Source organism: Panicum virgatum, chromosome 3N, assembly GCF_016808335.1.
Source record: "Panicum virgatum strain AP13 chromosome 3N, P.virgatum_v5, whole genome shotgun sequence".
Classification (NCBI taxonomy): domain Eukaryota; kingdom Viridiplantae; phylum Streptophyta; class Magnoliopsida; order Poales; family Poaceae; genus Panicum; species Panicum virgatum.
The window spans coordinates 15,332,702-15,353,641 of NC_053147.1; the positions used below are offsets into that span (position 1 = coordinate 15,332,702).

General features: G+C 52.3%; 4 protein-coding genes across 5 annotated transcripts; 2 read left to right on the plus strand and 2 right to left on the minus strand.

Annotated features, from left to right (window-relative positions):
* The first annotated feature begins 10,917 nt into the window (after positions 1–10,917).
* Positions 10,918–12,261, plus strand: LOC120664578 (ethylene-responsive transcription factor ERF061-like). The gene is made up of 2 exons (XM_039943848.1): positions 10,918–12,058; positions 12,089–12,261. Exon 1 carries the CDS (start codon positions 11,018–11,020, stop codon positions 11,870–11,872), a length of 855 nt encoding a protein of 284 aa, XP_039799782.1. The 5' UTR covers positions 10,918–11,017; the 3' UTR covers positions 11,873–12,058; positions 12,089–12,261.
* Positions 12,262–14,675: 2,414 nt separating this feature from the next.
* Positions 14,676–16,072, minus strand: LOC120668099. The gene has a single exon (XM_039948041.1). The coding sequence runs from the start codon at positions 15,686–15,688 to the stop codon at positions 15,347–15,349; it is 342 nt and encodes a 113-aa protein (XP_039803975.1). The 5' UTR covers positions 15,689–16,072; the 3' UTR covers positions 14,676–15,346.
* A 509-nt stretch (positions 16,073–16,581) lies between these two features.
* On the plus strand, positions 16,582–18,709 carry LOC120664580. 2 transcript variants are annotated; one of them, XM_039943850.1, is made up of 3 exons: positions 16,582–16,970; positions 18,196–18,213; positions 18,303–18,709. In XM_039943850.1, the coding sequence occupies exons 1-3, from the start codon at positions 16,592–16,594 to the stop codon at positions 18,491–18,493; spliced, it is 588 nt and encodes a 195-aa protein (XP_039799784.1). In that variant the 5' UTR covers positions 16,582–16,591; the 3' UTR covers positions 18,494–18,709. The 2 variants fall into 2 exon arrangements, with proteins under 2 accessions (XP_039799784.1, XP_039799786.1); XM_039943852.1 differs by lacking the exon at positions 18,196–18,213 and having other exon boundaries at positions 16,583–16,970.
* A 50-nt stretch (positions 18,710–18,759) lies between these two features.
* On the minus strand, positions 18,760–20,231 carry LOC120664579 (transcription factor WRKY19-like). Its single transcript, XM_039943849.1, has 3 exons — positions 19,828–20,231; positions 19,602–19,727; positions 18,760–19,460 (listed from the first exon to the last, which is right to left on the minus strand). The coding sequence occupies exons 1-3, from the start codon at positions 20,103–20,105 to the stop codon at positions 18,989–18,991; spliced, it is 876 nt and encodes a 291-aa protein (XP_039799783.1). The 5' UTR covers positions 20,106–20,231; the 3' UTR covers positions 18,760–18,988.
* Positions 20,232–20,940: the final 709 nt, after the last annotated feature.

Consider the following 20,940-nt stretch of genomic DNA (forward strand, 5'->3'; position numbering starts at 1 on the left):
AATATAAATATTAGTAATTTTTATACAAATATGATCGAACTTAAAAATATTTAACTTTTTTAAGAACGAGAATTGCTTTTTTTTCAGAGGTAGTACTCTGATGAGTAGCACAGCAGCGTCCCTCGCGGTGAATTCCTCGGACAAGCAAGCGACGGCATGCCTCTGCCGAAACTGTTTGGTTCGGAACCCGGCGGTTGAGCCGTGCACGTCACCGCGTCCGCCGCTGCCAAGTGCCACCTCCGATCCGAGCGACGCAGATCATCGGATGATGAGATGCCAATGGGCGCCTGATTCCCCTGCCAGCAGGGCACGCCTGCCACCGGGTCAATTAATACCAGCCCATGACTTTGGTCCGAAAGGGAGTGTCCCGGGCTCCCGGCCGCTCTCGCGGTCTCGCCTCCCCTGCGCCGTGCTACGTGTGCAAAGTCAAACACCCTCGGAGAACATCGACAGCTCAATCATTGAGCTCGAGCCACGCCACGGCTCTGCCGCTGGTTACACACATCACGGCCGTGGCGGGGCTGGATCAATCAATCAGTCAGTGAGTGAGTCAGCTATCGATCCCCGCTCAACAACTGCCCGCAGTAAGGAGCTCGGAGCAAGCGGAGCGCCGGTCGACCGATCGGCGCGCAGCAAACGGAACGCCCGGGGAGAGCGAGCGCAGCAGCCAAGCGGCGGGCGGCGGCGGGGGCCAAGTTTTTCTCCAGGTTTGACCACAACGCCCGGCCGAGATGGACAGACAGATAGACAGCCAGCCAGCCAGCCCTCGCCGTCTCGCCGTCGCGTCGGGCGCGCTCGTCTGCTTTTGTTTTTTACTCGCCGGGACACCGCCCTCGCGGCCGCGCGCCGGACACCTGTGCTCTGTCGCGATCGGCGTCGCAGGCGCCGGGGCGCGGCCTTGACGACGGAGGGGAAAAGGCGGTGTTAAATGCGGCCCGAGAGCCAGACGTTACGCAAGCAAGGCCGGAGCGGGACGCGTCGTCGTCCGGAGGATGGATCGGGTTGCTCGTACGGGTGCAGAGGGGAGGGGGGAGGTGGCGCGGGCGCGGTGGTCTGCGTCGGGGAGCACCCCCGGAAAAGCGTTCGTTTGGCTGCATCCGGCGCCGAGCGCGACGCGACGGCGACCGGCATGTGCAACCGCTTCGTCGTTCCCGGCGCCGAAACGGCCCCCCGCGTTCGCTTGCGAACTGCGATGGATGGCGCACCGGCACCGCGCGGGCGGCCGGGGGCGGCAGCGCGGAGCCAACCGGCCGCGGACACGTTCGCGCGCCGGGGCCGCCGCGTCGCTCTCGCCCGCGCTCGCCTCTGACCGCCCCGGTTCCTGCTGCGACCCGCAGTCCGCGAGCGCTGTGCTGTGCCTGCTCCCCGGTGGCCCTGCAGTGTAGGCCCGGCGCATACCGTCGCACAGGGTCGGTGAGCCGCCGCTGCGTGTAGTGTCCATGGAGAGCTGACGGCGCGCGGCAGAGACTCGCTCGATCCGCTGCCTGTGAGGGTGTTTGTTGTGTGCATGGAATGGCATATCAAAGAAGTCGTCGAAGCTGATCTGAATTCTGAACGAGAATCGTGGCTGTTTACAAGACTACGAAGTCTTCTCGGTTCAAAAGTTGGGAGAAATTTTGTTCCGGGCAAGTCAGAGAGAGGATGGCAAATTCTCCCTCCGGTCACGCTGCTGTTACGTGTGGCATCCAGCCTAGGACACAGGGCGGACGCAGAGCCCAGCACAGCGCTCGCAACGCGCGTGGCGAGTGGCGACCACGGCCGTATCCCATGCTCGAAGCTCACTACGAGGAGCAGAAAGGGCGCATAAAAACCGTAGTAAGCACGCGATTGCCCATCTAATTCATGCAATCATGTGCATAAAAGTTCAGTACGGAAGGTAACAACGAACAGCAACAAATCAACCTGTTTTTGTACGAACAAAAAGTGGCAATCAAGCAGGCTATAACATCCCGGGTTGAAAGATTGAAATTCCGGAAGCTCCGGGTTCAAAAACCGGAACCTCTGGTTTTACTCTGCTCCGGTCCCTTCCCCTCAAACCCTAACCCTATCCCTAGCCCCAACCCGACATGGCCGCCGCCCCCGAGCTCCGTTGCCGTCGCTGATTCGTCGTCCCCGGTGAGTGCCGCGCCAATTCCTCGTATGGGGAGCTTCATTACGTCGTCCTCCTCCAATTTCCTTCCTTACTCGGCCTCTTCCATCGCCGCGCAGAGCCCCGGCGAGCTACTCCGCCCACCGCCGCTCCTCTCCGTCGCGCCGCCGCCTCGTCGTCGTTCCTCGCCGTCTGCCGCCGGGGTGAGCTTCGCCTTGCCGTGGAACACCCCGTGCGCGCCTCCTCCGGCCCGCTCCGGCCCTGCTCTGCCGCCGGAACATGGCCGTGCCGCCGCTGCACCATGGTCGCCGCGTCGAAGTCGAGTCGCGGACGGTCCGGCTCTTTGGAGCGATCAGTCCGCCAGTGACAAGCTGAAACCGGAACCGCCGGTTTTAGAAACCGAAACTTCCAGTTTTGGCCTGACAAGTGCTTAAAACCGGAACATCCGGTTTTGCAACCGGAACCTCCGGTTTTGTTAGGGTTGCATATCCAAAATGTTATTTCATGTATATCTTTTCGCACATAATATTTCATGCATTTTATTTTATGCATAAGCATAACATCGCAATAATGCATGCATCTCATTCATGCATTATAGTGACTGAACCGTCGGAGGTCGAATACGTGGAGCCCACCGAGTCCGTTGAGCCTGAACCCGGGGTCCCGTTCGCGGTCGAGGCCAAAGCTAACCGAGGCAAGCAGCTAAGCATGAATCTTTGCTCCTATTTAACCTGATTTAATTAGTTATCTCACCGGGTAATGTTGGGTTATGTATATTATGTATGTATTGCATTCTTGTACCTATCTGCGTGCATTATCATTCCTTGATTTGTTATCCTTGTTCTTGGCACTAGTTAGTCAGTTAATCACTTAACTTGACCAGATGCTTAGCCCTGCTTAGAATATTTAAATCGCTCGCTAGACAGGAATAGTTTGGAGGATCACATTTACCAGTTACCCTTGATCGCACTGGCTCGGTTTGGTTGTTAAGGGTTTGGTAGCCTTGAGGTTCGAGCGGAATGGTAGGACCCAGTGAATTGAGTCACATGGGCAAATCCGCTTAGATCGTTTAAGGACCGTCCGTGGATGACGTCAGCTTTGAGCACCTTTCCGTGCTACCACATATCCAATATAATGGTACGGATAAGCCAATTACCTTCTTTGACTTGATTATCGATGTGCAGTTCTAGATACGTGGCTAAGGGCTATGCAGAGAGGCTCAGTGTGTCTCTGGGTGGAACTATGTGTAGGAAAGTTTAGAACATCCTGGTGGAACTAAGTCTCTACGCGTAAACTAGGTGTGAAAATTTAAATGAGCGAGCCTTGTTGGGAACGGTTGACGTGAGTACCCCCTTGCCCGGCGTGATCGGTTGGGTGAGTTGCATGGTCCTCGTGTCGTGTGGGTAAAGTAGTATACCCTTGCAAGGTTATAATCAATTCGAATTGCCGTGCTCTCGGTTATGAGCACGCTCTTTATCCCATGAACTCCTCGTAGAAGTGCGAACATGTTGGAATGGATTTTAGTAACTCGGGAATAACTATGTTATTCTTAATATGTTCTACTAAAATTTAATAGGGGTTCGGGCAACATTAATTAATTTTGCTATGTGTTAGTTTAGAGAGCTCATGCTTATGCAATAATTACTTAACCTTAAAGTTTTTATTTGAGTCTTTGCATGATCCTTGTGTATTTAATCGCGTAAGTCTTGCAAGTACCTTTGTACTCATGGTGCTTCTAACCCTAGTTGCAAGTGAACTGGAAGTGGTGTTCGGCCACTTCTACCCTGCCGATTCAGACGTGGGGAAGGAGTAGGTCGTTGAGGCTGGGATGGTGTCCTTGAGCAAGACATCATCATCGTAGTAGGTTTTATCGTAATCGAACTCCGTGAGAACATGTAAATATAATAATCTTTAAGTTTCTGTATAATATGGCTTCTGTGAGCCCAAAGTTTGTAATGGTGATTAGTTTGAACCATCCTATGTTGAACTTGTAATTTTAAGTGTGTAAAATTGCTCTTTGTGAATCATCGGCAATGTACGAGCTTGTGTAACGGTACGTGTGCTTAATTCTGGGCATGTGGCAAACACATACCGGGACTATCGGGTTTGTTCTCGTTCTAGGTGAATTGTGTTGGTTAAGTGTCTCTAAGGTGTGTATTAGCACGTGGCGTGTCGAGAAATAGACACGTGATAGTTCTCATTTTAAAGAATTAATCAATAATTTCATCTAAACCGAAGTCAAATTGAACGGTTCTCCCACAGGCCGAACCAATTAATCCGCTCGGCTGGATCGCACATCAGAGTATCAGACTACAAGTAGCCAGGTACTAGTATAGCAGGGTAGAAAGTCAAAGAATCCTAGACAGGGTTGCTGTAGCTACAGCGACGTGTGATCGCCGAGGGGGCCTGACCGAAAAGGCGGAAACGAGAAGCCGGGCCGCCGCGGCATCACACGAAGGAGGAAGAGGGAGGAGTTCGTGGGCTCGTGGCCGGGCGGCCGGCCGCGCGTCGCTGAGCGCCTGCCTGATTCCTCCTGGGCTCCTGCCCGGCACGGCCACGAGCCATTGACTTCCACGCTCGGCAGCCTTTCTCCCTCATCCTCACGCGCGGCCGGATGCCACCCTGCTGCCGTTGCTCTCGCCCTCGCCTTTTGCGCTTCAATGCCGGCCGCCAGGTTCCCATCTGAACGCGACGCCGGAGGCCCGGAGCTGGCCGGGGGCTCGCGACCAGCTCACCGCATTCACTGCGCGCCTTTTGGCTCCCGGGCGTCAACAAGAAACCGTGCCCCGGTGGGGGCGGCGACGGCGAGTGGCCTGCTCTCTCGTTTGCTAGCTTTGCTGGCCTTTTGCGTTTCGTTGCTTGGATTGGATTGGATTGGAGCTGGAGTTGGAAGGAGTTTGGCTGTTGTACCGTTCAACAAGGGTACCGATCCGAATCTTCTTTGTCCGAGAGGGACGCGTCAGGACTGACCTTACTTTTGTTGCCTTGCCTCTGTACTGTCACGGGTACCGGTTGTGTACCACAGTACCACACTGGGCTGCAGGACGCCAGTACTAGCTGAAGCATTTCTTTCTTCAGAGCTAGGATCAGCACTAGATGATCTGATCGTCTGTGGAATTGCAGCTCACAGTACAGCCAAAAGCCCAAAACTAAAGCAGAATTACGCACAGCTAACGCGTTCAGTGGGCACCCTGTACTTTGGTGACGAGAAATCGAGAGCAACGCATCATCTGACGATACAAGCCAAGGCTATCTGCTGATGAACCCTAACATTACTTCAGAGAGGAAAAACACAAGGGCGGAGGCAGCAAGCATTATGAGCAGACCGTGTGAACAACAGGAAATATGGCTCGGCGATCAATCAGGCGCTCGTGATCCATGCATGCCCGGCCATCCGCGGGCCTCAAGAGACTGAAACGACGTGACCGGCCCTGGGGACCTTCTTCAGATGATGCCATCGGGGGTAGGTCGAGGGCGGTCGGGAGCTTGCTGTTACGCTGTATCATCAAGTCATCTCATGGCCTCTGTGGGGGCACCGCAGATGCGCGCGCGCACTCACAGAGACACTCCTGGTCCCTGCCATGGCGCCTCCCTTTGACTTGGCACCACGTAGCCATTCAATTTCATTCCTGGCCACCGCCACGTATCCATCCGAGCTGGCTGTCAAGCACTGCTGCGACCATTTTCCTCGCCACCGCGACGTGTACAAACCGCATGGATTTGGATGATTGGCTGTCAATCATGCTCGGTTTTTCTCCTTCCATTTCTTCATGTTTGTGACAAATGGTATTTTTTAAGAGCATACGCTACCGTTCACAACTTAAAGTAGGAGCAGATATTATAGCCTTTTTAAAATGAAAACAAATACTCGATTGTGCAAACGGAAAAAGGAAGAAAAAAAGACACAATCATGCCATGAGAAGCCGCTTTCTAGAACGCAAATACGTGTCCCGCGAGTACCATGCTGCTGCTGCAGTGCTGCTCCAAACAGTCCCTTTTGGTTTTGGCCTCGGGGCATAAAAATGGCGTTTGACCACGAAAGGGACGTGAGCGAGTTAAGCGTGGGAACGGCCCCGTCCCCAGCCCCCTACATGACAAAAGAGCACTTTCGAGTTGCCTTGCTTCGTCCTCAACCTTCCTTCAATCCAATCCTCCTCCCACCGGGACCGACCGATGGCAATCACGCGATGCCCAGCAGCACCACTCCTGCACTCAACACCTTCTCCCATCACAACAATTGCTCGACAATGGTTGAAACAAATTGCTCGTCAATCTTTTTGCTGCAAAGCTGCCGAAAAAATCCAGCCAAAAACGCACCATTTTCACTTTTTTTTTTCACCTCACCCTGCGCATTGTTCCGTTTCAGCACTAGCAGCGCGGCCGTTTCGGTGGCCGCCGGTGGCTGCTCCCTTTCCTCGCGACCCTGCTTGTCACGGTCACGCTCTTGCTCGGCGACGGCGCCCGCTCCGTCGAAGCGGCCATCAAGGACCGGCTGCTGGCCGGCGACTTTGCCGCCGCCGATGACCGAGGTCGGGGTAGCGCAATCCGAGGTGGTTAGTGCCTCCAGTCGTAAACGTCACGCCGAGATCCGAGTTCCTGCCTGTAACATCCTGCTTTTCGTCACTAAATAAAAACTTGTTTTACTTCGCAATCATCTAACTGATTTAACTACAACAAACAACAATATGATTTTACACGCGTAAAACACGTGAATAGGCAAACCATTTTCTTTGCTCTCGCATACAAGTATACTCTCTCCCACTAGCCGCCTCAAAAGCAAACCAACCCACATGCTTCCCTCCCTGCACAAGTAAAGATGTCTTCTTCCTCTCCAGAAGCAACGAACGCATGGTCCTTTCCAGTAGCTAAAGCATGCCATGCTGGAAACAAGCTTGCCAAGTCTCTTCCCATGGATGCCTCTCGATCTCGTCGTACGTCGCCATAACTCTCAGTCCACGCGTAGCAGCATCTACCCGCCATCACTCACATCACGACGGCGAGGCCAACCACCTCAGCTGCTGTGCCCGTCGAGTTGTTGCCATCCGTCGACACGCCTCATCAAGCACAGTACGCCGGCCGAGATTTTTCTTCCGTGCGAACCGCCTTTTGCTGCCTATAAATCGAGCTGAGCCTCGCCGTTGCTGCCCATCGCCGTGTCCCCACCTCGCCCACGCCGCTGCCGCGTCCTCGCCGGCTTTGCCGCCTCGACGCTCGCGCACTTCAACGCTGCCGCTGTGCACGTTGACGCCGAGCTGCCACGCCGTCGTCCTTGCCGTTGTCCGCCTCGCCTATAAAAAGGAGCGAGGCCGTGCCGAGCTCCGCCACCAGCCCAAGCTCACCGAGCCGCCTCGCTAGCTGAACCACTCCCACGAGCCCAGCTAGATCGCTCTATCTCTCTGCTCCACTCACGGGACGAAGCTCCAGTGGTTGACCCTCTTCTTCAAGCTGTTCTGCACCAAGTTGAGATGACAGGCAGCTTCCCCACCATTAACTCCACACAACCATCGTCCCCATCCCGAGCTCAGAAAGCTACGGCCATGGTTGCCACGTGGCCGGAGCCGACCTGCACTGCCCATGCTCGAAGTCACCAAAATGGAACCCCTCGCCCTCCTCTCTCTCTCCCCATATGCTCAGTTTTCCGTATGGTAGCCGAGCTGCCGTGCGGCAAGCTCCCAAGAGCTCGGCATGCCCAAGCATGGTGCCCAAGGCAAGGAGCACGAAGCCCCTGTATCCTGCATGCACGTGTTCCCTCTGTTCCTTCTTCCCAAGACCAAAATAATTATCAAATCTAAAGCCCAAGTGCTAGCCCCAAAGCCCCAACCAAGAGTCCAGCAAACACCACTGGAAGCTCCTCCCGTTATGTTAATTCATTTTCGGAATTAATTAAACACCCAATATTACAACTATAATATCTCATCCATCCAAGCTCTGATTCCATTGATTCTTTTTCCTAAATTATTCTAAAATCATATACTATCTACTCCTCCTATTTTCATCTCCATTTGAACTCATTTTATTTTATGTTTGTGTTTGCTTGTGTTTATTTGCCGGTGGTGTCGTTCTCGTTCGTAGGCGACGGAGTGATTGAGGAGGAGCGCGCTGAGGAGCACGAAGGCCAGTACCGCGAGCCGGAGCCAGAAGACCCGTACCGCGATCAGGAAGCCGCCGACGCGTACGTAAGCGAAGGCAAGTTTCATCGACCCCTACGTGAGCGGTTGCATCCATGTGAGGACGTTTAGCTGTAGCCTGGGTCTAGGATCGATTACATATACCAGTACTTGAGTGATTGAGTGTGCTCATGCATGCATCTGAGTAGTCATGCATATCCAGAGCTGAGACTAGGATACGAAGGGATCTGGCTGAGATCAGGGCAGCTGGGTGTGCTGGAGCCGGTGCTACCGTGGTGGTAGACTGGCGGGTGAGTGCTACCATGGTGGTAGGCTCGAGTTGGTATGTTGAGGGATGGTTGCTGCCCTGGTGAACCATAAGGACCGAGTTGTTTTGACATCTCACCTAGCTTTAGTACGACCACAGGTTCCGGTATGGGCCGGACTTAGCCTAATCCCATTGGTTAGCCTAACGGTTTGTGCGGCCGGGCTGGGGTGTGACCACGGCTGGGTGTCGGCTATGTCGGTTGTCCGTTCGGGCAGTCGAGCGTGTGGGTACAGTGTACGACCTCTGCAGAGTGTATAATCCATTCGAATGGTCCATGCCCACGGTATGGGCAGGCTAAGGTGTGGTCCTGACAACTAGTGAGCTACCTACTGTGGGTTGTGTCTGGAAGGGTTTGCATACCATTAGTTGCATTGCTATTAGATTGTGCTTAATGTGTATCATGCATGTCATTCCCCTCCCGTAGGGCGAGGTGCAACTAGCTGAGTACTTTTGTACTCAACCCTTATTGATTATCTCCAGAGGATCCCGACTTTGTGCCGGAAGACTACGAGTAGATCGTATCCGCACCCAAGCTGATCGAGTGGAGCCGTGATGGATGAAGAGCTAGTCCTGCATATCGTTATGATAGTTGTTATTCTATGGTTGTTCTGTATAGTTTTGTGTTGTCACCTTACTTCTAGTGTATGTGTTAAATAAAAGCTATGTATGACTCTGGACTCCACTTGATGTAACATATATTATACCGGAGAATTAATTCGGTAATTAATACATGGTTTAACTTTGATCTTTGGGTCGAGGCGCTTCACTGCCCGGCCCACGGCAGCCCTCGTCGTCGAACCCGTGGCTCCCTCGAGAGCTACTGGATGGTGAAGCTGGTGGTGGCGCCGGCGGGCTCGGGCGCTGGGATGGCCGCGACGTGCTCGCGCTACTTGGCGAGCTCGAGCGTCGGGCTAGCCGTAGCACGCTAGTGCTCCTCTGCGCGCTCGGCGTCCAGCGCGGACGCCGCCCCAGGGCTTAGCCACATTCAAGCAGACAGGTGGGAGGCGCCTCAGCAGCGAGCTATCGACGGCGGCGGGGATCTGCCCGTAGAGAGAGGAAGGAGAGGATGGAAGGAAGAAGTCTAGGGTATTTTGGTCTATAAATTTTATAAAACACGTTAAAGGAGTAAATAGTGGCATATTTTAACAAATTGCAAAATTACAATGATACAGTTCCAATATTACAAATGGTATATGAGAGAACTCGTCCAATTCTAACGGCCACGGCTCCGCACCGCCGGCCGCGACGAGGACTGGAAACGTGGCGCCCGAAAGGCCGCTGTCTCCACAACAAATCCTCATAAATGCCAAAAGTTTGCTTTTGGGACCTTCACGGCTCCGCTCTCGTCATCTTCTGTTCCGACCTTTTGACGCGCCTAGCCCCCATGTCCCCATCCGCTGACCAGTCGCCACGTGTCCCTGCTCCGGCAGACCCACTCCCGAAACTACCCTTCATCACGAGTCACAGTGATGCACAAAATGCACAAAACCTTTATTTATGTGCAGTATTTAGGAAAGGGAAAAAGTAGAAGGAAAATAGTACTCTTTATTGATCATAATGTGTGTTATGATTGTTCTTCGGGGGCTCTTGCTGCTACTGATCTGGACACGTAACCAACCATAGCCTTCTCTTGTCCTAGTTAATTAATACTCCATCCGTTCCAAATTTCAAGTCATTCCAACAATTTTGGAGAGTCAAAGTTTTTTAAATTTGACCAAAATTATATAACAAGATAATAACATTTATGATACTATTTAAGTATTATTAGATTCTTTGTTAGGTATATTTTCATAGTATATCTATTTAATGTCATAAATCTTTGTATTTCTCCCTATAATGTTGGTCAAATTTTTGAGATGGTTTGACTCTCCAAAATTATTGGAATGACTTATAATTTGGAACGGAGATAGTACCGATTACAAATATGTTACGAGAGGATGTATGAGTTAACGTACTTAGCTGTTTTTCAACTAGAACATGACAAATGATGATAGTTTTGAGCCTATCATTTGTTCTCTTTTACTAGTTTCTTGGAAATCCTCAATATTTTATATTATCTTTGACCTAAGAGAAGGGTACGTCAGTTTTCAACATGAATGTTATCGTTTTGTGCATTGACAATTTGATATTGACACTAGGATGAACTGAGTCAAATTTGTTGCACAAGGCCACGAATTATAGCAGCTCGAGCCTCATCTAGTTGAGACGATAAGTGTAAACATGCCGAGGAGTTGACTTGTGCTGCAACTTGCAAAGCAAACCACCTGGATTTGGCTTCCGCTACTGCTGCGATGACATACTCCAGGGGTATAACGGTAAAACCGCGGTGGGATTCCTCGCCTATATAAGCCACCTGGCGCGCACCTTGGTCCTCCAACAGCCCGTGCAGAAGGAACACTAGTCACCAGTCGTGCGTCCCCAGAATGCCCTGCCCGCCTCGGCCGTAACAGCCTCCCGCAATTACTCCGCCTCGCCCCCACAACGCCGGAGCCCATGGACGCCAGCCTCCGCACGCTGACCCCGGCCAGCTTCCCCGGCGAGGTCCGCTCGGCCGTCTCCTCGCTGCTGCTCTCCTCCCCGGGCACGAACGCCCTCGACACGGTCTTCTCCCACCTCCCGCCGCCGGTCACCATCCCGCCGCTCGGCTCCAGCGTCTACTACCGCCAGTGCGAGCTCCTCCGCCACGTCGCCGCGTCGCAGCCGCAGGCCGCCGCCTGCTCGTCCTCGTCCTCCTCGTCCGCCGCGAGCTTCCAGGCGCCGCCCGACGACGCGGCGGCGGCGGCGGCCATGCTGCGGCAGAAGCTGTACCGCGGCGTGCGGCAGCGGCAGTGGGGGAAGTGGGTGGCCGAAATCCGGCTGCCGCAGAACCGGGTGCGCGTCTGGCTCGGCACCTACGACTCCCCCGAGACCGCCGCGCACGCGTACGACCGCGCCGCCTTCAAGCTCCGCGGCGAGTACGCGCGCCTCAACTTCCCCGGCGTCATGGACGGGCAAGACTGCCCCGAGCACCTGCGCCAGCTCCGCGTCGCCGTGGACGCCAAGATCCAGGCCATCCGCGCCCGCCTGGCGCGCAAGCGCGCGCGCGCCCGCAAGCAGCGCGAGGAGGGCAAGGAGAGCGCCCGCTCCGAGGGCGCCAAGCCGGCCACCGCGACGGCCGCGCGCCCGGTCGTCTCGGAGGGCGCCGCAACGACGTCCGAGACGACGACGACGACAACGACTTCGACGACGCCGTACGGGTCGCCGGACGGGGTGCTGTCCGTGAGCGCGGCCTCCGCCGACGGCGACTGCCCGCTGGAGCGGCTGCCGTCGTTCGACCCGGAGCTGATCTGGGAGATGCTTAACTTCTAGCTGGCTAACTGCATGGTGATGGAGGTGAGGAAAGGAACGAGGACCAAAACAACATCAGGGTCCTTGCTTGGGCTGTTGGGCATGGGCGCATGGCCGACGGTTGCAGCGTGTGAGCTCGTAGACCTTGCAATTTAGGTGCTGTTCTTTTCAGTTTATGAGCGTATAACCAACTATTAGCAGAAGAAAGTCGCAAAAAAAAACTATTAGCAGAAGAAGGATACTGTGAGTGTGAAGAAATAAAATGCCCAGGAAAATTGGGCCTCCTAGACATGATTAGTGGCTGAATACCCGACTTGTCGTGTTCTTTTCGCATCGATCGACGAGTTGTAAGAACTAATTGATGAATTTCTATCTCTGCATAAGCATCATTCCATTCCGGTGTTCTTCAACTCGTAGCATTCATCTCCTCTGTTTCTTGTTCCACTTGCTCTGCTTATCTCCGGTCAAACTTTCTCTACAGCACATATCACGCTAAGAGGTGTTCCTGCAACTGTTCGAGAACTATGATCCCCTCCCTCCATGCGGCCATGGTCCAGACTTCAGAAGCGTGTCTGCAGTGCTGCTGCGCTGCACAGTGCGCGCCCGTGTCGAGCTGGATCCTGAAGCGTGTCGAGACCGCGTTTTTTTCATTTTTATATTAAAAAAATAAAATTTCAAAAATATATGCCGAATAAGGAAATTTTCAAAAATAGGTGTCTGTCGCCCATTCAGTGGGCGACAGGACCTAAATGTAAAAAAAATACATTTAGGTGCTGGCGCCTAGGGCGCATTAAACAATGAACTTGTAAAATCGATATAAAATCGTAGAAAAATCAAAAAAATACAAACTCAACTATTATGGATTCTATGAAATAAGATCTACAACTTTTTTACATAAATTTTTTTATTTGATTAATGTATCTTGCTCTATTTTAAATATCAGTTTAATGCACTTTTATTTAAATCTCAAGATCCATCCTTTGGATGCATGTCATCTTTGGCCAGAGTGTTGCATATGGTGAGCATAGGCTTGTACAAAATTGGTAGTCCCATAAAACATTTCTAGTATAAGTTTTTAAATTAGATCTTGCAATATGTCTAGTTTAAATGTGTTATTTATCCATGCTGTTATACTGAGTATTAGAAGCGATAACTTTTACAGTACCATTATTTTATTTCCTAAGAGTTATAAAAAAAGTTTGGTAAATTTTAGATAAGCACAACTAGACCAAATGAATTATTTCATATTTTTCTAGGTACAAGAACTATTTTTCTTGATTTAGATACATTGATCAAATGAAAAACTTTATGTAACAAAAGTTGTAGATATTATTTCATAGAATCCAGAATAGTTGAGTTTATATTTTTCTGATTTTTTTACGATTTTATATCGATTTTACAAGTTCACTGTTTAATGCGCTCTTGGCGACAGTCACCCATTTTTGAAAATTTCACTATTCGACATATATTTTTGAAATTTTGTTTTTTTTAATATAAAAATGAAAAAGCTCCGTCGAGACCCGAGGAGCTGAGGCCCAGAGCAGAGCATGGACCGGGAAAACAGACGAAGATTTGCCCCATGCGTCCGTCTAACAGCTCGATATCCTTGTAGAGCCTGTTCATTTCGTTTGATTTCCTGAAAGATACCTCGCAGCCAGTAGTGGTCGATGGGGATTACTGGTCGCGTCATGTGCAACGTTCTCCCCCGGTGGTAGGCATGTGGCCTGAACATCGGTTGGTTGAACTGGGCTCCACGGTTGTGTCGAAACTCCTCCACAAAAATCTGGCCGGTACAGCCATCGTCGGAATGTTTGGACAATAGCAGCAGCAACGTAATCCAAACTGAAAGCTTCGTCCCACGCTGCGGGTCGAGGGTTTGCAGGCTTAGCCATTATAGCCTCGCGAGTCGAGGCCTCGAGCGTTTCAGAAGTTCAGGAATCCGAACGCTACACTAGTTCTGATTTCCGAAGGCCTTTGGGACACAGAGGTTTGACTCCCTTCGCGTACGCGTATGGCCGTTGGCGCGTGAAGCATCAGCTATGGCGCCCTGTGGGCATAGCGAACTGCCTGATGTTAACACGCAAAAAAATCCATACATTTCTTGGAGATCTAAGTAGATCTCGGCGTAATCATGTAAAGTTTAAAGCTCAACCGTCACGGACTCACGGTGGAAAGAGGAACCAAAACGTGAAATTAGGCTAACGAGGCAGTTCTATCATTTGCAGGCGGTACAAACGCCCAAAAAAAAACCTGGTGCATGTCCTCCATTATTATTCATCGATACGTGGGAGTTTGTCTGAAATCTGAAGCCTGGACTACTCTGCTGAACGGATGTCTGAACTCTGAAATGCACAGAAACACACCATCCATGGAGGCGGCGGACGGACGGATGGATCGCCTGTTCCATGTCTGTTGAGATCGATGCATTTGCCAATCTCACGACGTCAGGCGTCTGTCATGCAGAACTGCGCTACTCTGGCCGATATGTGTTTTTGCATTCAGGATTCAGGAACACCGCGCAGGTTGTGACAACCACTTTGGATATCACGAGTAGTGATTCGAATTGGCGGGCTGGTTTCGTATCGCCGTCAGGCCCCGTCGGATCAATGCAAGCACCAACTGGCCAGAGTATGAAGAATGGAATGGTGAAGTTGGTTCACACTGTAGACGCAAAACTGGAGACCGGAGCACGTGAGGAGAAGAGCCGCTTCTATCGTCGAAGCTCACCTCCATCTGCCCGTTTGACACATCCATATGTACACTTGGTTTGGCGAGGCAGACAGTTAAGCAGTAGCACAATCAGGTTAGTTTGGTTTGATATAGCTAGCTCATTTTTTGAACTCTGAATTCAATTTCTTGCTGACCTTTTCTGGAAGTCTGAAGATAAACTACTGAATGGAAGGCTAAACCAACAAAGCACTTGAAGAGCACCGGATCGGCAGGTGCCACCATATTGATCAGTCGAGCGATGTTGAGACCATTGTCTTCTCGGAATCGATCCGTTGCGCGGGTGTCAGAGCTCGACTCTGGGGTTGTTTCCAATTCAGTTTGAGGTCTAGTGAACCTACCTGGACTGCACGGCTCAACTGTGTTTGAGAAACGGACCTGCACGGCTGTACCAGCGGAGCGGAGGGGCGCCCTGTCTTTTCACCAATAATCGCACGAACTGTACAGAGAGCGAGAAGAAAGGGAAAGGATTCTGAAACGGGAGCAAGAAAAGGAACTGATGGCAATGGAAATCTAACATCTAGACTAATAATACCACCCTTTTCTTTTTCTGATGAGATGCACGGTATGCTAGCAAATCAAGCCATTTCTAACCGTTCCCTCCAACCATCTCGATCCAAATCAATCCATTTCGTGCAGTTTGCTCGTCCAGTCGCGCAACGCCGTCTGCTGCCGGGAGCGCGACACGAGCGTTCCTCTCCTGGCTGCGCGCGGGGTGTTGCCGGCAGCAGTAGCACGCGCGATCACGACGCGCCATCGGTTTCCTCCTCACAGCTTCCGGCCGCCGCAGGTGGCGACGGACCTGAGGATGGAGTGCAGCACCGCCTTGCCGGAAACCCTCGCGGCCTTCGCCACCGTCCTCCGGCGCCGGCCCCGCCCCTTCGCCTGCGCCACGGCCACCGCGGCGCGCTCCGCCACCGCCAGGGCCGCCACGTCGCCCGTGCCCCGCGCGCGCGGTGGAGACGGCCGCCGCGCGTACGGCAGCGCCATGAGGTGGGTGTCGAGGACGCGGTACACGGACGCGAGCTCGAAGGCGTCGTACAGCGGGCTCCCGCAGTCCCACGGCGAGAGCGCCGCCGTCGGCTGTGGCCTCTCGCGTTCCACCGCCATTTTCGTGCTCTGACAATTACCTGTAGCTCGTTATATCGAGACAGATCACGCCAGATTTAGCAGCAAATCTCCTAGATGACGAGCTCATCAATTTCCACCCTGGAAACGCAGATCTGGACGCGTTTCGAATAGGACATTTGACATCTTGACGAGTTGCTATTGAATGGTTAGATATGGCTGTGCAAGTGCAACAGCATCTTCTTGTTCTTATCAACATGAGAAGCGTCTCTTACACATTTAGCAATTTGCTTGCTTAGATGGTGAGTGAGAGTAACATGTTTCGCATCTACCCTAATTATGGAATGTACCTACCGCAGTTGGGCGTGATGCTGAACGATATCTGGACATGCCGCTCCGTACCTCCTTCCTGCTGCTACCATTCTACTCCCTTCCTTTCAAATTGTGAGTCATTTCAATTTTTTTGAAGAGTCAAATTATTTTATATTTGACCAAAATTACAGAAAAATTACAAATTTATAGAACCATATAGATGTACTATAATAAAAGTATAGTTAATAAAGAATATAATAATACTAGTATCATAAATGTTATTACTTTATTGTATAAACGTGATCAAACTTGAAATATTTTAACTTTTTAAAAAGAATATTGGAGTAACTTACATTTTGTAATGGGGAGTAGCGTTTAGCATCCACCATCCACGTCGCGGATGAAATTTATCCCACTCCAATATCCTTTTTTTTAGGAGGGGATGAACATTCACACCACAGTACCACCACACCATCTCGGCATCTTCTGTTCGGGAATTTAAGCAAAATTTGGGCCCGATTAGCGATTTTTGAGTGGAGGAAGAACCATATCTTTGCTGGGCCATATGCCGTTTCCGACTTCCCAGGCCCGGCCCATTTAGGCGCATCATCACCCCCAGAGAGGCGGAGAGCAATGGGAGCCACCCAAACACGGCAAACCATCCTTTCCTGCCCCCACGCCCAAATGCTGGCGACCGCCTGCGGCGCGCCGCCGTGCCCGTGCGCGCGGTCCCGTCTGCTCCCCTCCGCGAGCTTACGAGTAGGCTACGGCAGTGGGCGCGTCCGCAGCACGAGGCGGAGGGCGCCGAGGAGAGCAGCTGTGGTGCGGTGCGGGCTGCTGCCCGTGGATCCGTGGGCGCCGACCATGGACTCCCAGAGCTTGGCGTCGCAGCTCTTCGCCGTGTCGCTCTTCCCCTACCTGGGCTTCCTCTACTTCATGACCAGGTCCAAGACCGCGCCCGGGCTCACGCTCTTCGGATTCTACTTCCTCCTCGCCTTCGTCGGGGCCACCAGTACGCGCTACTTTCCCCGCCTCTCTCTCCCTACTCCCATTCCGCATGCGATCCTTCCTTCTGTTCTTCACGAAAGAGCAGATCTTGTTCTAAAGTAACATTCCGGCAAATGTAGGGCTTGTGTAGTTTAGAAGCACCATGACCAAGCCTACCAGTTGTAATAATTAATGCAAGTTGTGCTTTTGCCATTGGAGTAGTAATATTGCGCTAATAAACAACACATGATTCATTTTTTTTCTGGATGAGCGCACTCTTACATACAAGTTGGTGGATTGCATATGTCAAGACAAGTTGTCATAGCTGGAGAAAATGTACATGATTTTTTCTCTCGACAAATGTACATAAAAATTGACACATAGGCTTTTGTAGTACTGTTCATAGACTCAACATGAGTCTGTGAGAATGTGAGATCAATTATGTGACTGTCTGTCGCATTTGAGCAGTGGCTGAATGGTTAGATCATTGTCGAGCATAGAAACAGAATTATAGATATTGGTGGTTAAACACAGCATTCCGTGTACTGGATAAATTAGCTTAACAGTGAGTTTAACATTTGCGTGGCCTGCTCATATATGAACAATTGAACTTAGCCATTTGCTACGGGATACACCTCTTTTAGAAAAGGCTGTGGATCTTAAAGCGAAATTGTTAATATCAGATGAGGCCTGCATCATTATTCAATTTATCCTTTTACGATTAATGTTTGTGCCCTACCTAATATTAGTTGCTTTGCTTTAAGATTCATAGACTTTTTGGAAAGACATGAAATGATACAAACCTCGGTAACCAAATAAAAATTCCAGTAGTTTACATATGGAACTGAGTCAAGAAACAGTGAGTATTAGGACAAGTAGGACAGCAACCTTCAAGTTTATTGTTTTTGGATTCTTTGTTCTCTTTCTAAACCATTAGTCCAATGGCAAGTCATGCAAAGCAACTTTTAATGCATACAGGGAGGTGTAAAGTTAGCTATATAAGTTCTGCAATGCAGAAGCAATATGAATCTGATGTAGTTGAATGTGGTGCAAATGGACCAGATGACCAGTTTATTTCGAGGCCACAATGACACTTGCAGTTCAGTAGTGTACCTGAAATTCCTATGCATAGCCCTCCTGAGTTTAGTAATGCTTCTTTTCTGATTATTTAGCTGTCTAGCAGAAAATTATGTCAGTGCCATTAATTGTTTTCATGTTGTTTCATGCACCGGTTTTTATCCCTGGAGCAGTACCTGCTGGGATTTATGGTAATTGCACCATAAAATTTTCATCATCCTTATATTCTTGCTTACATTCATGCCGTGTGTACTTACTGATGCAATGATCTCCATTGCAGCAAAAGTTCATTATGGAACCTCTCTGTCTAATGTCGACTGGCTGCATGGGAGTGCAGAATCGCTGCTTACTCTTACCAATCTATTCATTGTTTTGGGGCTGAGAGGAGCGTTGAGGAAGCTGGAGGAAGAGGATACGAAGGATAGTATTTCTGAATCTTCTCAAGACAGTAAAGAAAAAAGCTCTATCTAGACAGTTCTGTCAGTATCCTGATGGTGCATCTAGTGATGTAGGTGTACAGGCCAACAAGGTTTATGTATTGAAACCCTTGCAGATTTTCTTTGTGCATATGCTGATCCAGAACTTTTTTCTTTTGAACCGCGCTGATCCAGAACGTTGGAGCTACTGCGATTCTGAGTAGTTGCAACGTCCACTGTGTAATGAGATCAGAGATTTTGATATTTGCAATCCTAGCTAGTGGCTATTCACATTCAAAGTGCGCCAACGCTGTTATTGACTAAGCCTGGATCTCTGCCTCAATTTGGATTTAGATAAACTGGGTACAGTGTGTTTTAGCTTTGTCCCGTTGCCCATTTTTAATCAGTGAAGTCAGGTTTGCCTCGGACAAGGCCATAGCACCCAGCTGTTGAAAACTTAACTAGAACCTGGAGCTAATACTGACGGCAAAATTCAGTACAGCTACCGTACGTGTTGCACATAACACTGACTGGACGATGGCAGATCCATCTAATTGGCAGCGTACAAGTCCTGATACTCCCAGTGGAAGGGATCGGCAGCATTCGTGTAGAACTCTTCGAAATGAGGCTCGTAGTCCATGCCGACCCCGAGGCCGCCTGCCGCGTAGCTGCTCCTGAGCTGCCACTCCAAGCCCGTCGGCGAGAGGAGCGGGAGGTAGCCGCCAAAGTCGGCGCCGGCACCCGGCGCGGGGCCGAACGAGTACGGCGCCGTGGGCTCTAGCCCGGCCCGGAGGCCCTCGGTCTCCGGCGCCAGCGGCGAGCGCAGCTCCTGGCCGGCGTCGGCGTGCCCCTCAGGCTGCAGCTGCCGCCGCAGGTGCTCCGCGGCGGGATGCGCAGCCTGGGCGCAGACGTGCGCGCCGTGGTACACGACGTCGTAGAGCAGCGGGTCGCCGTCGGCGCGCTGCACGTGCTTGGTGGCGGGGCAGCCGTGCGAGTGCCGGTGCGTGCACCTGAAGTAGGCCCTGCAAAAGCGCGAAACCGATCGACGGTCCACACGTGTCAGCGTCGCTCTCTCTACGCCGTCGATTTCTAGACTGGCCGTAACAAGAGTTTGGTGTAGCAAGATGGGAGTGACGTGTGGGGCTGTGACGTGAGCGGCTGACCTGGGGTACATGGCGCCGAGGATGTCTTTCTGCCCGTACTTGCGCCAGCTTAGCCCGTCGTCCAGGGGCGCCATGTCCTGCACCGCGGCCACCCGCACCTGCGTCCTGACGCACGGCGCCCCCTTCCTGCGGCAACAAACCGAAAGAGCGACCAGACACATGTCAGAACTCTGTTGATCGATGCAACGAACGACGAAACAAAGAACGGGTCGATCTTTCGACTTGCCTCCTCTTGGACTGGGCATTGCCGCCGCCGCCGCCGGCCGGGTGCTGGGCGCCGTCGCTGCGCGGGCTCCCGTCGCGGGACCCCGGCGAGTCCCAGCCGCACGCCCTGGCGATGCGGATGGACCTGTCGACGGACGACGCCAGCTCCCCGCAGAGCTCCCTGGCCGCCGCCGGCAGGTCCTGGTCCATGCGCGCCTCCAGCTCCCTCACCATGGCCTGCACCTGCGCCAGCTCCGAGGCCAGTGCGCGCTTCTCGCCGCCGCCGCCGCACCCGTCCATATCCTCACACCTCACTTCTGGCTCCTTCTGCTGATGAGGCGCTGAGCTACTTCGCCACGAAGGCAGTTGCCCAGTGTGGGAGCTTGGCGAGTGTGGTAGTGACGGGGAGAAGGCTACTTATAGAGTTGGAAAACGGGGGCTTTCCACTGGTCATAGCTGGGAAAAAATGGGGATCGTTTCAAGTTGGACCGGACTGGAGAAAAGTTTGAGACTAACGAGAGAATATTACCCTCCGACTCCGAGGCTCTGACTGCCTGACTGGCGTGGTTCAAACCCTTGGACCGGTCTTCTGGTGCTGGGCCCGGGCAACGCCATGTCCCGGACAGGCGGGCCCAGCTAGAGCTGCAGAGCCTAGTGCTGTCTGACTATTATTCTGGTCGGTCTTTCTTTTTTGCAAGAGAATCCCCTTGCTTTCGGTCCTCAAGTTCCCATTCATGGCGTGGCGTGATGTACGTGGTAACCAGGGTGATTAGCTTGCCTGCCATCCGATCATTGCTGGACCTGGACGCGTCGTGTCACTGCAGCAGCGTGAGTGTTTTCCCTGAAGATTCGTGTGCTCGGCGGGGCAAGCTTGCCGGGCCACGGTCCACGGAGCTAGCGAGCGCGAGTTCCCGGCCGCGGTACGTGGCGACGGCGGGAAGCCGTAGGTGCTGGCGCCTCCGCCTCGCCGCGGATGGGGATGGAAGGAAGGTGCCGGGAAGGCGGCGTGCGGTTTCTCCGGGGCTTCCTGCGGGATTCAGCGAAGATTGCGTCGCACGCGCACCTCCTTTCTTTTCCTGTCAGCGGCGCACGGCGAGTTTACCCCCGGGCGACTGGTGTAGCGAGCGTGGCGGAC

Excerpts from the sequence above, each read along its gene's own strand:
- LOC120664578 (XM_039943848.1), top strand. The coding sequence starts at position 11,018 with ATGGACGCCAGCCTCCGCACGCTGACCCCGGCCAGCTTCCCCGGCGAG.
- LOC120668099 (XM_039948041.1), bottom strand. The coding sequence starts at position 15,688 with ATGGCGGTGGAACGCGAGAGGCCACAGCCGACGGCGGCGCTCTCGCCG.
- LOC120664580 (XM_039943850.1), top strand. The coding sequence starts at position 16,592 with ATGGGAGCCACCCAAACACGGCAAACCATCCTTTCCTGCCCCCACGCC.
- LOC120664579 (XM_039943849.1), bottom strand. The coding sequence starts at position 20,105 with ATGGACGGGTGCGGCGGCGGCGGCGAGAAGCGCGCACTGGCCTCGGAG. Across the intron at positions 19,728-19,827 it reads AATGCCCAGTCCAAGAGGAG|GAAGGGGGCGCCGTGCGTCA; the intron begins GCAAGTCGAAAG and ends TTGTTGCCGCAG. Across the intron at positions 19,461-19,601 it reads CTCGGCGCCATGTACCCCAG|GGCCTACTTCAGGTGCACGC; the intron begins GTCAGCCGCTCA and ends GCGCTTTTGCAG.